We start from the raw sequence: 17,006 nt of genomic DNA on the forward strand, positions 1-17,006 counted from the left end.
TTTATAAAGCACCCCTGCGGTGATTACTATTGTAAAGTTAAAAATCCTTGGGGAAAGTGTAAAACGTTTAATTTTGTAAATTGCCCTCCTAGTTGTGTTATGTAAATGTGAATGTTTATATGTGCCTGGTTTCTTTGAAAAAGGAATCACCTGTAGTGGTGTAGAGATTTCAAATGTGTAAAAGGAGACTCAAAGGAAGGCAGAAGGTTCTAGACTCAGTATTTCAATGGACATTTACTTTCATGAGCTTCAGCATCATACCCTGCAGATCACAAGGCTGAACGGCTGGGTGGAAAAATCACTAATTGTGGGAGGAAAAGAGGCACGACCTATGCTCAGTCTCCTTTAGGGACAGAGATGTTTCTAGGAGTACATAAATGATGGACTCCACAGGCAGTAACAGTGAATGGTGTGAGAACTGAGCTGCTGGGGGAGGAGGAACGGCAGGGAATATGGGAATTGGGAGAACCTTTAGCAGTTCACACTGTGCTATCTGCCTTCCTCATTTGTGTGTTTTCTGAGTCAGCATTAGCTAAATTTTCCAGAAGACCATCCACAAAGTACAGCCTGGGCGTTCAAGGGACGTCACTCATTTCCCCCAGTGACCTTGACAAGTCAGAAGCTTGAAAGCAGGGAAATCCGGATGTCTCGGTTATGAAGTGGAGCAGTGAGTGTGAGCCTCAGCATAGTTCCCGAACTCTCCATCCAGACTAGTGATTGAGCATCTGCCTCTCATACCACCAGTGGCCATCTGAGGTGTTTCCCTGGCTCTGAAGGGGTAGGCACGATGGCCAGGTGCTTCCGCCTGGTGTTGCTTCTCGCTTCCATCTGGACCACGAGGCTCCTGGTCCAAGGCTCTTTGCATGCAGAAGGTAGGTTTCTTACCAGATTTCCAAACTGAAGCAAGGCAAGATCTTGCAAACTGTCCTAAGCCTCCTAAGCTGTTGACTATGGATTTCTGGGAATGAGGGTGACCCTCAATGTCAACAGCAGGTCTAATTGGTGGTATTGCTCTGGCAAAAATATTTTACCATATTGTCAGCTTCACCAAAATGATTGACATTTACCTTTGTATCATCTTGACTTTTACTTTTGGTTATGGAATATTTTTAATGAGGACATTTTGAAATAAAACATTGAAGAGAAACCATTTGATTTTTACTCTTTTTTGTATGGGTGGTGTTTAAATTTTTTGTAGCAATGGGATCTCGCTTTGTTGCCCAGGCTGGTCTTGAACTCCTGACTTCAAGTGATCTTCCCGCCTCAGCCTACCAAAGTACTAGGATTACAGGCATAAGCCACTGCATCCAGAAGTAATAATTTTTTTAAGATTATTTATAAAAATTAAAAGTAATAATTTTTATTAAGATTTCATTGAAGAAGCAAACCATGATTGTAAAAAATGTAAAGCAATCACTAAGCTTGGGAATAATGGGTAACTTTCACTAAAATTGGCCTATTTGTATGTTTTTGGGAGTGTTAGCATAATTATTTTAATTTTAATTTTATCATACAATGAATGAAGTGCAATGTTTTCAAAAAAATATTCAGTAAATAGCAAGTTAACAGGAAAAAAATCTGTAAAAATATAAGTTTGAAAATTAAGACATCGGCCGTCTACTAAAGGAATAACTTAAAGTGATTGCTGGGCTTTTGAGATGCCTAAATGGAAACCTCATTTTGCACTGTAGGCAAAAAATTGTAACCACAAATCACTCATTGCAGCTCTGGGCAAATGAAAATCTGAGCACTTTAATAGGAAAATGTGTGTTCGTATGCTGGAAGATGACCTGAGATATAAAATATGCTAGAAACAGACATCCGGAGTTGATTTATGTATTGTTGCATTACATTTTATAAGGGAGGTCAGAGTTATATGATTAGTTTTTTTTAAATACTGTTACTTTCAAATAAGTTTGGTCTTCTTTTAAATCCTCTGGGGAGACTATTTTTCCCCACAAAGCTGCAATTATTGAAACTATTGGACACTGTTTTTTTGAAAATGACTCCATCACACTCTGGACTACGCTCAGCAAGGGAAAAACATTCTTAAGGAAATTACATTTTTGGCAACAACCAAAAGTCATCATAACCATATCAGAATAAAGTAGCTGATGAAGGTAAGTGAATGGGGGTGGGAACTATTTTTGAGGGCCAATTATATAGCGATCCAGAGCTAGGTATGTATATACGATTTCATTTAATCCTCTCAAGAAGACAGTTTATAGGTGAAGTGACTTGCCCAATGTCATGCAGGCAGTACATAATAAATAATGGGTTTGAATTCAGCCCTATCTGATTCCTAAGCATATACTGTTATCTGATTCCACATCCTTATATCTAACTCCTAAGCATACACTATTTCTACTATGTTTGCTGTTTCCTGAGAAATCTTAAGGGAGGAGTTACTAGAGTCCCCCTTAGATTCCAACTGCCTCTTTTGATCCCTAAATGAAATAGGAAAGCATAAAATGACTAATGTTGTTGACTTCCTACCGGGCCCCGCCTCTGCTAGGTACAAGTTATCTAATTTAATTCTGATAAAAATCATGTGAAGAAGATATATCCATCCCCATTTCAGATGAGAATGCTGACTTGCTTGATGTCCCAACAGCCAGTTAACAACAGAAAAAAATATTCAAAGCTAAGTCTATTCACCTAGAATAAGTCTATCACTGCTCTAAATAATAGTATTTAGAGTACAAATGACATATGATGAGAGGGTAGTAAGACCACCTGATAATGTGACAAATAAACCTCTGCGATCCATTCCCAAAGAAGTAGCTATATAAGAGACCTGAGCAATAGCAAGCTCATGAGCTAAAAGAGCCAAATTTCAGGGTAAATGGTGTGTTCAGGGAGTTCAACCTAGGGGTGTGTGTGTGTGTGTGTGTGTGTGTGTGTGTGTGTGTGTGTGTGTGTTCATTTCCTTATAGCACGGTGAAAGGTAAAACAGTGTCATTGTTAAGAACTGGGGGCTGGGTTGGGCACAGTGGCTCATGCCTATAATCTGAGCACTTTGGGAGGCCGAGGTGGGTGGATCACCTGAGGTCAGGAGTTTGAGACCAGCCTGGCCAACGTGGTGAAACCCCATCTCTACTAAAAATACAAAAATTAGCTGGGCGTGGTGTCTCGCATCTGTAGTCCCAGCTACTCAGGAGGCTGAGGCACAAGAGTTGCTTGGACCCAGGGGGCAGAGGTTGCAGTGAGCCAAGATCATGCCACTGCACTCCAGCCTGGGTGACAGGATGAGACTCTGTCTCAAAACAAAAAAAAAAAGGGTCAGGCACAGAGGCTCACGCCTGTAATCCCAGCACTTTGGGAGGCCGAGGCGGGCGGATCACCTGAGGTCGGGAGTTCAAGACCAGCCTGACCAACAGGGAGAAACCCTGTCTCTACTAAAAATACAAAATTAGCTGGGTGTGGTGTTGCATGCCTGTAATCCCAGCTACTCGGGAGGCTGAGGCAGGAGAATCGCTTGAACCCAGGAGGTGGAGGTTACGGTGAGCCAAGGTCATGCCATTGTACTCTAGCCTGGACAACAAGAGTAACACTCTGTCTCAAAAAAAAAAAAAAAAAAAAAAAAACTGGGGTTCTTGCTTGGCCGTACTGGTGCACACTGTAGTTCCAGCTAGTCAGGGAGGCTGAGGCGGGAGGATCGCTTGAGCCCAGAAATTTATGACCAGCCTGGGTAACACAGCAAGATCCATCCTTGGGAAAGAAGAAGGAAAAAAAAGGAACTGGGGTTTTAGAATCAGGCATAATTGAGTGTGTGCTCCTAATCTGCCACCACAGCAAGGTTCACATGGAGGACTTAGAAATGCTCCTTTCATGTTTTCAAAAAAAAACTTCCATTAGATATCAACCTAGAAAGTGGTCAAAGCATTTGACTGAGCATCCAATACGCAGAGCTGTGTACAAGCAATTATTTGAGAGATTTAAATGCCCTTTTATGAATGTTCATGGATGAAGCCCAGTAGGAATAATGTACTTGAATACAATACAGCTTGGCAATTTCATACAGGTCTGTACATCCCAGAACCCAGAGAAAAGGGTTCAAAAGAATTTCCAAATCCATTAGATTTTGAGTAGAAATATTATTCACATCTTACCTATTCAACAGCCTCAGCTTCTGCGGGGTAATCAATCATTAGCAGACCAAAACGAAAATGCTTTAAAGACAATGATAATGTTATGTGTGATTTATTAAGCACCTACCATGTGGCAGGCACTATGCTAAACATTTGTTTAGAATTTACTCATGTAACTTTCACTACCCTGTTCAGTAGACACTGTGACTCTCTTGATTTATAAATAAGGAGGCTCAAAGAGCTGAAGATTAAAGAGATGAAGTATCTGGGCTAAGGTCACAGAGCTAGCAAGTGACATATGCTAGATCTAAGCCCAAATCTGACTCTAAAATTCTGCTTTCTTTATTTAGTTTTTCTGCCATGCAAGGTTTACTGTCAGCTCCTCCAGGAACTTCTGAGTAAGCCTGCCCCCCAATGGCCAAAAGACCTGGAACTGAGAGCACTCACATTCTTTTATAACAAGTGTGACATGTTCAGCCCATCTCACAAATAGTAGTGTCCCCAAACCACATTGGTTTGGAGTATTGCTAACTATGCTATCAACTAGAGCCCTGAATGCTATCTTTCTCAAAGTCTTGGATGCTTCATTTTATAGACTCCAGAAAGGTTTGCAGTAACTTCATCCCTTAAACTGCACCCCAACAACTGGTAGGCAAAGCCCCCATGTGGTGAGCAAGGCAAGGCATCTTAATGCAGTGGGATGGGATAGACTTTGATCGGGTGACATTTACAGCTTGGACAAGAACAAGCATCCATCTAGCCCAGCAGATGGTCCTTGTGGAAAATGCCTGGTCTATGTCCTGTTATTCTAAACCCCAGTCCCAGCCAGATAGACCTCCCTGCTGCATCAAGACAATATGCTCTGCTAGGAAGGAGAGCCTAAGGGCTGGAAACAAGGACAGCAGCAAACTGAGGACTTATGTGATTCCTTTGCAGAGCTTTCCATCCAGGTGTCATGCAGAATTATGGGGATCACCCTTGTGAGCAAAAAAGCAAACCCGCAGCTGAATTTCACAGAAGCTAAGGAGGCCTGTAGGCTGCTGGGACTAACTTTGGCCAGCAAAGATCAAGTTGAAACAGCCTGGAAGGCTAGCTTTGAGACTTGCAGGTGAGAAACAGCTGGTTTCACTGTCGCTGCTGGAGTTCTTTTTTAGCTCTGTGTTCTTGTTCAGCAATAGAGATGATGCCTTCTAATCATTTTTCTGTTCAACTAGTGTGTATTCTTTTACAGCTATGGCTGGATTGGAGATGGATTCGTGGTCATCTCTAGGATTAGCCCAAACCCCAAGTGTGGGAAAAATGGGGTGGGTGTCCTGATTTGGAAAGTTGCAGTGAACCGACAGTTCGCAGCCTATTGTTACAACTCTTCTGGTGAGTCTGATCTGCAGCCTTTCCATGTGGCATTCTCTGGGTATCTCTCAATCTGAGACCTGTCTGGAAAGAGTAACCCTGAGCAGCAGCAGAAGCAATCACAGCCATGGTCATCTGATTCTCCCAAAACTGTCTCTCTGGCCAGGCTAGGGGTGGCAATATGCCCCTCAGAGGAAAAAGTTAGGAGAAATGTGACTGAATAGCAACACAGGAGAAGACATTCAGGAGGCTCAATTACCACTGCCGCCATCCCTGCATCCTATAAGATAAGCAGGCAGAAGGGAAGGAAACAAAGGTACAGATGTTATGTAATGCATCCATTATGGACAAAGCAATGCACGGTCGTCCCTCAGTGTCAGTGGGGGATTGGTTCCGGCACCCCATCATATACAAAAATCCACAGATGCCCAAGTCCCTGATATAAAGTGGGGTTATATTTGCATATAACCTACACATATCCTCCTGTACACTTTAAATCATCTCTAAGCTACTTACAATACCTAATACAATGTAGATGCTATACAGTCACTGTACTGTATTATTTGCTTTTTTATCGTTGTATTGTTATTTTTTTTCCCCAAATATTTTCAATCCAAGGTTGGTTGATTCCGCCTACATGGAACCTACAGATCCATAGGGCTTACTGTACTAGGATATCTCACTGAACCTTGACAACTTCCCTGTGAGGTATGCTTTATCACCCCCATTTTGCAGATAAAGAAACCGAGTTCAGGCCGGGCACGGTGGCTCACGCCTGTAATCCCAGCACTTTGGGAGGCCGAGGCAGGCGGATCACGAGGTCAGGAGATTGAGACCATCCTGGTTAACACAGTGAAACCCCGTCTCTACTAAAAATACAAAAAATTAGCCGGGCATGGTGGCGGGCGCCTATAGTCCCAGCTACTCGGGAGACTGAGGCAGGAGAATGGCGTGAACCCGGGAGGCGGAGCTTGCAGTGAGCCGGGATCAAGCCACTGCACTCCAGCCTGGGTGACAGAGTGAGACTCTGTCTCAAAAAAAAAAAAAAAAAAAAAAAAAGAAAGAAAAAAGAAAGAAAGAAAAAAAAAACCGAGTTCAAAGGATTTAAGTGCATTTGTCTAAGGCCTCATTACTGTAAAGGTTCAGACTCAGGTCTAACTCAAACCACGTTCTTTCCACTGTTCAACATTCCTTTATAATTTTAAGAACCAGACCCAGTCTCCATTTTATGAAGGAAGAAATTGACACCTAGAGGGTAGCACTGATTTGTTCGTGGTCATGAAGTCACCCACTAACTTTGCTTGAAGACCTTGGCTGCCTTAGCCCAAGTGCTTCACCTAAGCACTTCTCAGAAAGTTTTTCTTTTAATAAATACTCACTTGTTCTCAGTTTGTCATAAGGACCCCTGTCTGATTATTACTCTTCACACATACTCATCTATCTGACCTTGTGAAGGTTAGGTGGCTGAGAGGTCATACACAGGATAGATTTCAAAATCATTCTCTAAGATCCCAGAGATAAATGTGCACCAGCCAATATTAGCAAAAGCTGTCCCAGAAAGGCAATATAGGATCCAAGTAGTTCCCTGATCCGGAGGGCTTTGGCACAGAAAAGGCCCATGGAGAAACTTTGACCAGTTCCCTCACTTCATGGATGAAACAACTACAATTCAGAACAGGGATTTAGCTTGTTCAAGGTCCTACAGTCAGTTAGTGGCAGAATCAAGACTGGAACATAGGGCTTTTCCTAACATTGTATTTGCCATCCTCCTTCCCTTCTCTGCCTCTTTGGTCTCTCATCACTGGCTGGGGAATTGGTAAGCTACATGCCTGCATACCTCATACCAGCCCGTGCCCGTCAAATGACTTTGCTTTTTAACTGCCTTCCTGCCAGCCCGCAATGTGATGATACCCAGCCCTCTGACTAAACAGAGAAGAGCCAGAGAAAGAGGACTTAGATTTGTCTATTTCCTCATGGTTTCATTTAACTTGTACTCCTATCCCATGTATTTCTTTTTTTCTTCCAGAGATTATTTTATTTTATTATTTTATTTTTATTATACTTTAAGTTCTGGGATACATGTGCAGAACGTGCAGGTTTGTTACATGGGTATACATGCGCCATGGTGATTTGCCACACCTATCAACCCATCACCTACATTAGGTATTTCTTCTAATGCTATCCCTCCGCTAGCCCCCCTACCCCCCAACAGGCCCCAGTGTCTGATGTTCCCCTTCCTGTGCCCATATGTTCTCATTGTTCAACTCCCACTTACGAGTGAAAATATGTGATGTTTGGTTTTCTGTTCCTGTGTTAGTTTGCTGAGAATGATGATTTCCAGCTTCATCCATGTCCCTGCAAAGGACATGAACTCATTCTTTTTTATGGCTGCATAGTATTCCATGGTGTATATGTGCCACATTTTCTGTGTATTTCTTATGCTGAAAGTGAAGTCTAGAGGCTTGATTAGGCTCATATTCAATATTTTTGGCAAAAGTACTTCATAGATGATATTATGTATTTTGGATCACATCACAACAAAAGACACTTAATGTCAGTATTTCCCACTACTAATTATGCTAACTTTGATTACTTGATTAAAGTGGCAACTGCCCTATCTCGCTTATGAAACTGTAACACTATATCTTTCCCTTTGCAATTAGTGGGTGATCTACAATGCGATATTTTGACACCATGCAAATATCTTGATCTTCAACTACTTTTTACCTAGACATTTAAGCAGTCATCGATGATCCTTCTTGGAATCAGTTATTATATGGGGGACTGAAAATGGCGATTTTTCTAAATCTATCCTTCCTTTTACATTTATTAGTTGGCATCTTTGATGAAAAATCTTTCTCTCTCTGTCTCTCTCTCTCAAACACACACACACCTACACAGATGCACACACACCCTTTTTTCCTCCCTCTTACACTATCATGGGCACATGCATTTTACTTATTCAATATGTTCAACGTCTTATAATCCATTTTACAATTAGTATTCTTTTGTTTGTTTGGATGCTCAAATTGTCCTGAATCTGGCAAGTGGGAGCCCCTTCTAGTTGATTTGTGTGTCCTTTATCCCATTTGCTTTTAGGTAATTCCTGATTTCCCTACACAATACCATGTCCCAGGCTCACTTCGTACTTTCTGTATCTCGGGCATGGAATCAGCTACTTATTTCTCCAAGGAGCCTTAGTTCCTTTTAAAGGGAAATGTTAATTAGAAACCAAGATTTGGATACAAGTTGTTCTCATTCCTCCTGGAGTTTTCATTGCTTTTCAGTCCTATCAGTGGACAGATAGACAATTTTATGTACATAAGTTTATATTGATAGTTCCAACTCAAATTTAACAATTCGAGTTCCTTGTTAGTCTACTTTGTTTTATGTTTGTATCTCTTATAATGAAAATATTAATTCACAATAAATAATATTAATATATTTTCTTATCCTACAAGTTTCAAACTTACAAAACCAGCATTAGGAATAATAACCTACTAAGTAAAATTAAGACTTCTTTGCCTATCTTTTAGTCCTTAGAAGATATTCCTCTAAGGATGTACAGTCAGTGAATTGTGTATACGAGTGACTTTAAAAATTTGCTACTCTGTGTAGTTATATTATCATTTTGAAATAACTGAGGTTCATTCACTTCTCTTTGTAATCAATTTTAGGGTTTGACTTTTGTCCTATTTTTATTTTTTTAATAACTAAAATATTTACATGGTTCAATGATCCAAAATGCACTTTTTAAAAACTGTATTCAAAGAAGTCTTATTCTCATGCCTTCCACAGTTTCCACCTACCACTTTCATTCATTTCTGGTTTATTCCTCTGTGTTGCTTTGTGTATAAAGGAGTGTGTTTGTATGTGGTCTTGTTGCCCTTTCTTACAAAAGCTAGCATACTATATACACCACTTTGCACCTAACTGTTTCCACTCAAGTCTTAGAAATTACTCCATGTTGGTTCATACAGACTTGTCTCTTTTATTAATGGCTGCATAGTACTCCATTGGGTGGCTGTATCATAGTTTATTCAACCAGTCCTCTATTAATGAACTTTTGAGCTATTTCCAATCTTTTTCTATTCAAAGTAATTCAAAGGTATGTAACCTTGAAAATATGTTGTTTCACATCTATGGAGATATATCATCAGGATAGAAACCTAGATGTTCAAAATGTGCGTGTGTGTGCACTCGTGTGTGTGCATGTGTGTGTGTGTCCATTGACATCTTGGTGAAAATTAGAGTTCCCTAACCCTGATCCTAATGCTAATCCTGACCTTACCTTAATTTTCTTTGTTTTTGTAATTTCCTTTTTATTGCTATCTTGTGAGATTTGAGGATCGGAGTAACCCTAACCCTCCATATAAACCTTATCCTAATTGTCTTTCTTGTTGCTATCCTTGTGAGAATAGGGGATCAAACCCCACTCCTAGTCCTAACTTTATTTTTTTATTGCTGTTACTGTGAGGTCTGGGGATCAAAGCGCTGTTAATGCTCTGCACACACCACTTGTGTAGTGCTGTTCCTGCTGCCACAATGCCCATCCTCTTCATCACCTGGCCAGCTCCTACTCTTCATTCACATATCAAGTGCCATCTTCTCCAGATGCATTTTCCATAACCCTCTCTCTCCCCTTGGGCTCCCACTTCACCCTGTGTTTAATATCTATCAGAGCACTCAGCACATTCTAGAGAAATTATTTGTAGTTTGGAGGGGAAGGAGAGCATCTCACTTCCAGGTGAGATACACTGTACTCTTAATCAGTTAGGGACCACCAATTGCTTTTACTCCTTCATACTCTGTCCTTCTCAGGCACATGTATGAACAGAGAGGTCAAGGAAACAAATTCTTGCAGATCTTACCATTACACCCAGACATTATACTAGGCCCTAGACATTTACTATCTCATTGATCCTCAGTAAAATGAAACCTGTGAATCATTTCTACTTTCAGGAGCAGCAGTTGATGCTTAGAGTGTACCTTTCTTGTGGTCATGGTCAATAAGGGGCAGAGCCAGGATTTAAATCTTGAGCTAAACTGTATTGAGTCATGCTATTTCAGTGTAGCACCTTCCAGGATGATGACCACACATCAGTAATATACAAGGCCTGGGGTGAGTCCTGGACATCAGTAGTTTTTAGAAGCTTCTCAGGTGATTCTAACCTGCAGCCAAGGGTGGGAATCACCTCTCCGTAGAAGATCTCTAGGTTTTAGGAGTCCAGAAACTTCTGATTCTCCTATTTCGGTGGAATTGCAATAACCGCCTTCTTTGCTCCTGGACTATACCCTCTCTGCTCTGCATCTCATCCTCCACACACTTCCATTGATAATTATTTTACCGCTCTGCTCCATAGCCTCAGATAACCTCCTATTTGAGAATATGATGTAAATTGTGAAGCCTTTTGTACATGAAAGTGAATATATATGAGGACTTTTGTATATAATTTGGAAGATTTGTGAAACTCGGTTGAAAATTCCCTCTTCTACAAAATAAATTCCAAATTCTTTAACATAGCAATTATAAATCTTGATAGTCTGACTCCAATCTATCTTCCCAGTCTCATCTCTTGCTTGCAGTCTTTCATACCTCCATTTACACACACACCCCCTACATTCCAGTCACACTGTGCTCATTGTCATTTTTCTAACATAACTACACATTAAAACTTCTGGATTCTCAGATTATGCTATTCCTATTGACTGGGATATCCTATTCCCTCTTCTATACTAGATGTGCTGCTTCTCTGTTTCAGTCATCCTGGCCTTCTTATTCATCAAATGGGCTCTTAAACTTTCTGTTCTCTTTCCTTTGAATGTTTCTGCCCCAGATCTTCAATGACTGACTACTTCTCATCATTCAGGACTCAGTGTAAATATTGCCTCCCCAAGAGACCTTCTCTTATCACCCTCTGTCCTCCATTATCCACCTCATCAGTCTAATTCATCTCCTGCTTAATTTTCCTTTCAACATTTATTATCCTCTGAAATTTCTGGCTTATTTATTACTATTTTTTATTATCTCTATCCTTCCAATAGCATGAATGACCCTTTGTCTTGTTTGCTCCATGTCCCTAGCACCTAGAACCATGCCTGGCACAGAGTAAGTGCTCCATAATCATTTGTTGAATGAACACATTAATCCTCCATACTCTGCCCAAATGCCATGTCCTCTGACTCCCTAGTGATCTCCCCCTATCCTTATCAAAATGCATCCTCTGTTCTTCTGGAGGTGGGAGCGATGTCTTATATTTCTCTGTATTTTCAGTTATATTGAGCTCAGTATGTTTTTTGCCCCTGACACTCAAAAATGTTCATTTTCTGAAGGAAGGGCTTAGCATGTGCTAAAAATGAGAAATGTAGTTAACAGTTCCGGGAAGATAAGGCCAAGGATTATATGTATTTGAATGGAGGTATTTTCAAAGTAAAATGAATAGTGTAAAAACAGTACACATGTGGTCAAAATGTTTTATCAATAGTATCATTATTTTGATTGGTATTTATTTTAATTTTCAAAAATGAATCACTTAATAGAATAATGATTTATTCATAGCAAACATTTCAGCTGATGCTACCCACTGCCATAAATAATTAGGGACTTAAAATAGATGCAAATTTATATTATAATATATTGTATGGCTCTGCCATTTGCTAGCCATGTGACTTTGGGTGAGTTATTCAATTTCTCGAAACTTCAGTTCCCTCCTGAGTAAACAAAGGTTTGATAATATTGTTCAATGAGGTACCTGTTTAAACACTTACTGCCATGATCAACTCAGATTAAGATGCTTTAACAAGTGTTTCCTCTCTAGCATATTCAACAGATTGGAAAGCAAACCCTTATCCCTCTCCTGGCCCCTTTTTGTTCACTTTTTTTTTAATGAGCCCAAAAATAATAAGTCTTAGCATATCTTTGTCCTGAAGTGACACCACATGTGTATATTTGGTCTTCCAATCTATACTTTCCTTCTTTTCCCTTTTCCTTCCTTCCCTATTCATCAAATAGTTATTGAGCCCGTTCTGTGTACCACACACAGTGCTCATACCATGATGACCGAGACAGATGGGGTTTCTGCTTCCAGCCCGCTTGCAGTCCAGTGGGGAACAGTGTAATGAGAACTGTGACAAGGAGGTACAAGAACATATGCCTAGGGACCCAATCAAGTCAACGAGTCTGCCTGAGAAAAATAGAGGGTCAATCTGAGACCTGAGGGATGAGTCAGAGTAAGCTAAATAAAGAGAGGCAAAGAGTCATAAAGGTGAATAAAGCATCGTGGTGCAAGGCTTGGATGTAAGATAAAGCGTATCAAGGAATTTCAAGTAATTTCAGTATGGCAGGGGCAATGAGAGAAAAAGAGCAGATGAGGCTGGCATGTCAGCAGAGGCCAAATCACAGAAGGCCTTGTAGGCCATATAACAGAGGTAGCCACTAAAGCTTCTAAGGATGGAAGTGATATGATTAGATGTGCTTTTTAAAGACCATTCCAGCTGCAGTATAAGGGATTTGGAGGTAGTAAGACTAGAGGCAGGAAGAACAGTTAGGAGGCTGTTGCAATACTTTTATTTCATGTTTCTCTCTCCCGACAGATACTTGGACTAACTCGTGCATTCCAGAAATTATCACCACCAAAGATCCCATATTCAACACTCAAACTGCAACACACACAACAGAATTTATTGTCAGTGACAGTACCTACTCGGTGGCGTCCCCTTACTCTACGGCACCTGCCCCTACTACTACTCCTGCTCCAGCTTCCACTTCTATTCCACGGAGAAAAAAATTGATTTGCATTACAGAAGTTTTTATGGAAACTAGCACCATGTCTACAGAAACTGAACCATTTGTTGAAAATAAAGCAGCATTCAAGAATGAAGCTGCTGGGTTTGGAGGTAAATGGTTTCTGTGTCTACGTTACATATATATGTATGTTCATGTATAACAGACAATTCGTAGAATCCTGCCTGTCTCTAGATGAGGCACTCAGGACCTGTCAAATACTAACAAAAGCTTAACACAAACTCAACTTTCATAGTCATAGAATCTGAGAGCTGTAAAGAACCTTAGTGATTAAGCTAAAAAGTATAAGTATAAAAGAATTTCACTGTTGAAAACTCAAGACTTTTAAAAATAAATCACTATCTGTTCCTATGTAGAAGTTCTTTTTAAAATATATACCCTAAAGGCCTATGACTTCATTCCAGTCATCGCTTTCTCAGGCAGGCTTGTTGACTAGAGTAGGTCTCAAGGCCATGGAGGAGAAATGAACTCTGTCATATTGCAACTGATAGAATTGACAGAGTATGAGAGGCAAGGCCAATGATTCTACAAGCATGAAGCAAAGAAGCTGGTGTGGGCCCAACATCGTAAAGGGCTACAGAGAAGGTTTTTCTCCTGCACTATCTACTGTCTCAATCACCTGGATCATTCAATGAGCATTACACACAATGTTTAAGTGAAGGACCAACAGGCCATGTCTCTGTTCCTTGCAGGTGTCCCCACGGCTCTGCTAGTGCTTGCTCTCCTCTTTTTTGGTGCTGCAGCTGGTCTTGGATTTTGCTATGTCAAAAGGTAGGGTTGCTGGTGCACTGCTAGTCTTGTAATCTTTGTCAAGTTTCTATCCTGTGCTTTTTCAAGGTCGCTATTGGCATTTTGCTGATCAAAATGGAGATAGCAGTCCTCTTATACTGTAAATTTCTCTCTCATCTCATCTCTCTCCCTTCCGCCCAGTCTTTTCTATTTCAGCACATGCATGTCATCTAGCCATCAGTCAATGACTGTCCTTTGAAAATCAAGAAATAAAAAAAATTGACATCTGGGGAAAATGTATATGCTCTATTTGATTTTTGGTTCTTTGTTTTTATGGGAAGAATTATGTGGTCAACCTAAAGTCTGGCCTGCAAACATATTTTCCCACTTAAATGAATCCATTAAGGTGGTGATGTGTTAATGGAGCATGCATGTGCTAGCATCACCCTGAAATAAAGGTATCCAGTGTACTGTGCCAATATGTACCATGACCAAAAAAGTGTTATCTATTATTATGTGTGTTACACAGTCTCTCACTTTTATTTCATGTTTATGCCTAAAGGTATGTGAAGGCCTTCCCTTTTACAAACAAGAATCAGCAGAAGGAAATGATTGAAACCAAAGTAGTAAAGGAGGAGAAGGCCGATGATATCAACCCTAATGAAGAATCAAAGAAAACGGATAACAACCCAGAAGAGCCCAAGAGTCCAAGCAAAACTACCGTGCGATGCCTGGAAGCTGAAGTTTAGATGAGACAGAAATGAGGAGACACACCTGAGGCTGGTTTCTTTCACCATCCTCACCCTGCCCCAGCTGAGGAAATCAAACGGGCCAAAGAACCAAAGAAGAAAGTCCACCCTTAGTTCCTTACTGGAATCAGCTCAGGACTGCCGCTGGACTATGGAGTGCACCAAAGAGAATGCCCTACTTCTTATTGCAACCCTGTCTGGATCCTATCCTCCTACCTCCAAAGCTTCCCACGGTCTTTCTAGCCTGGCTATGTCCTAATAATATCCCACTGGGAGAAAGGAGTTTTGCAAAGTGCAAGGACCTAAAACATCTCATCAGTATCCAGCGGTAAAAGGGCCTCCGGGCTGCCTGAGGCTAGGTGGGTTGAAAACCAAGGAGTCACCGAGACGAAGGCTTTCTCTACTGATTCCACAGCTCAGACCTTTTCTTCACCTCTGAAGAGAAACACGTCTCCCACCTGGCATGTCCTTCTGAGCCTGGTAAAAGCAAAAGAATGACAGAAAAAAGTTTAGGTCCTGAAGGCCAGGGAGATTCTCATAACTTGAGACCTAATGTCTGTAAAGCCAAAATAAAGAAAGAAATACAACAAGGCTGAGGAAACTGACAGAACACTGTCATCAGGGACTGTAAACACAGACAGGGTCAAAGTGTTCTTCTCTGAACACACGGAGTTGGAATCACTGTTTAGAACACACACACTTACTTTTTCTGGTCTCTACCACTGCTGATACTTTCTCTAGGAAATATACTTTTATAAGTAACAAAAATAAAAACATAAATTTCTATTTTTATCTGAGTTACAGAAATGATTACTGAGGGAAATTACTCAGTAATTTGTTTAAAACGTAATAGAATTCAACAAACGTTTGCTGAATAGCTACTATATGTCAAGCGCTGTGCAAGGTATTACACTCTGTAATTGAATATTATTCATCAAAAAATTGCATATAGTAGAATGCTATCTGGGAAGCTATTTTTTTTTTCAGTTTTGATATCCCTAGCTTAATACTTCCAAACTAATTTTTACTTTTGCTGAGGCTAATCTTACTCATTTTCTCTAATATGGCAACCATTATAACCTTAATTTATTATTAACATATCCAAGAAGTACATTTTTACCTCTATATACCAAAGCACATTTTTAAAGTGCTATTAACAAATGTGTCACTAGCCCTCCTTTTTCCAGCAAGGAGGGCCTGAGAGAAGCAGAAATATTTGTGACAAAAAATTAAAGCATTTAGAAAACTTCTTTGCTCTCTTATTTACATAGATGCATTATACCTTTCATGTAAAATTAAAGTGAGGACCAGATCATACCATATTGTTTGCAAAAATAAAAGGGACAACGTTGGTTGTTAAAATACAAGCATATGTCAACCAAACAGCATATATCATATGGGGCTATTCATGCTCCAAACATTTTATTTTGAGTTGGCCAAGTACATACACATTAAGCAGTCCTTTACTCAAGATGCTGGCCCTACATTTCCATCCATTTCAGAATTCACCAGGGAGCTAGAGATTCAGGATGGCCTTTTGACAGCCCTGCTTTTCTAGTTTTCTCTTTCCCTCTCCCTTAGACTGCTAATTATCTTCTTCCCCTCACCAGTGACTCCCACAGCTCCGTGGTTCCTTTAGCCCAGATGCCACAACCTACTGGCATAATCTTTTTCGGTTGGCCCACGGAGTATAATCTTAAAATTTGGTTTCATTGCCAGGCACTAAAAATCAAGAGATTTCACATGTTTGCATTTCTAGGTTTCCTCTAAAAATGGAAGGATCTGGAAGTAAAGAACCCATGTTCCCTCATAGCAATCATTATCTGATACTGAGTAGTGGCTGTCCCCTTTCAATGGGGTCTGCTTTCTGTTTCACCACAGTCCTCATGACTCTCTATTGCACACTCATGCCAAAGTAAAGGTGTCCTTTCCTATGAACTTTCTAATGCTGTTGCCTTTTTTTCCACACCCAGCCCATGTCCCTCATATATATCACCTGCCTGGCCCTGTAGGTCTATGAGTTTGAAACTGGTTTGTCAATCCTTAAGCTTTATCAGCTTCATCCAGTTCTCAGGGAGTGAAGAAAAGAGGGAAAGCGCCTAAGTAGTGGTCTTCTCTCTGTGTGTTAGCTGAAAAAACCAGATCTCCCACACCACATCTCCCATCTTGTGGGCATCTACTACAGATTAGAATGCTACCATCTTCTCCTGTTAAACGGGTTTGTGCCCTATCCAGGAGGAGGAAGGGGGGAGGAGAAAAACCCCACCCAGCCACATAGAATCC

General features: G+C 40.6%; 1 protein-coding gene across 1 annotated transcript; it reads left to right on the forward strand.

Moving 5' to 3' along the window:
- Positions 1-378: 378 nt before the first annotated feature.
- On the forward strand, positions 379-15,973 carry LYVE1 (lymphatic vessel endothelial hyaluronan receptor 1). Its single transcript, XM_050757441.1, has 6 exons — positions 379-872; positions 5,028-5,199; positions 5,323-5,462; positions 13,035-13,337; positions 13,938-14,016; positions 14,537-15,973. The coding sequence occupies exons 1-6, from the start codon at positions 788-790 to the stop codon at positions 14,721-14,723; spliced, it is 966 nt and encodes a 321-aa protein (XP_050613398.1). The 5' UTR covers positions 379-787; the 3' UTR covers positions 14,724-15,973.
- The last annotated feature ends 1,033 nt before the right edge of the window (positions 15,974-17,006 follow it).

Source organism: Macaca thibetana, chromosome 14, assembly GCF_024542745.1.
Source record: "Macaca thibetana thibetana isolate TM-01 chromosome 14, ASM2454274v1, whole genome shotgun sequence".
NCBI classification, from domain to species: Eukaryota; Metazoa; Chordata; class Mammalia; order Primates; family Cercopithecidae; genus Macaca; species Macaca thibetana.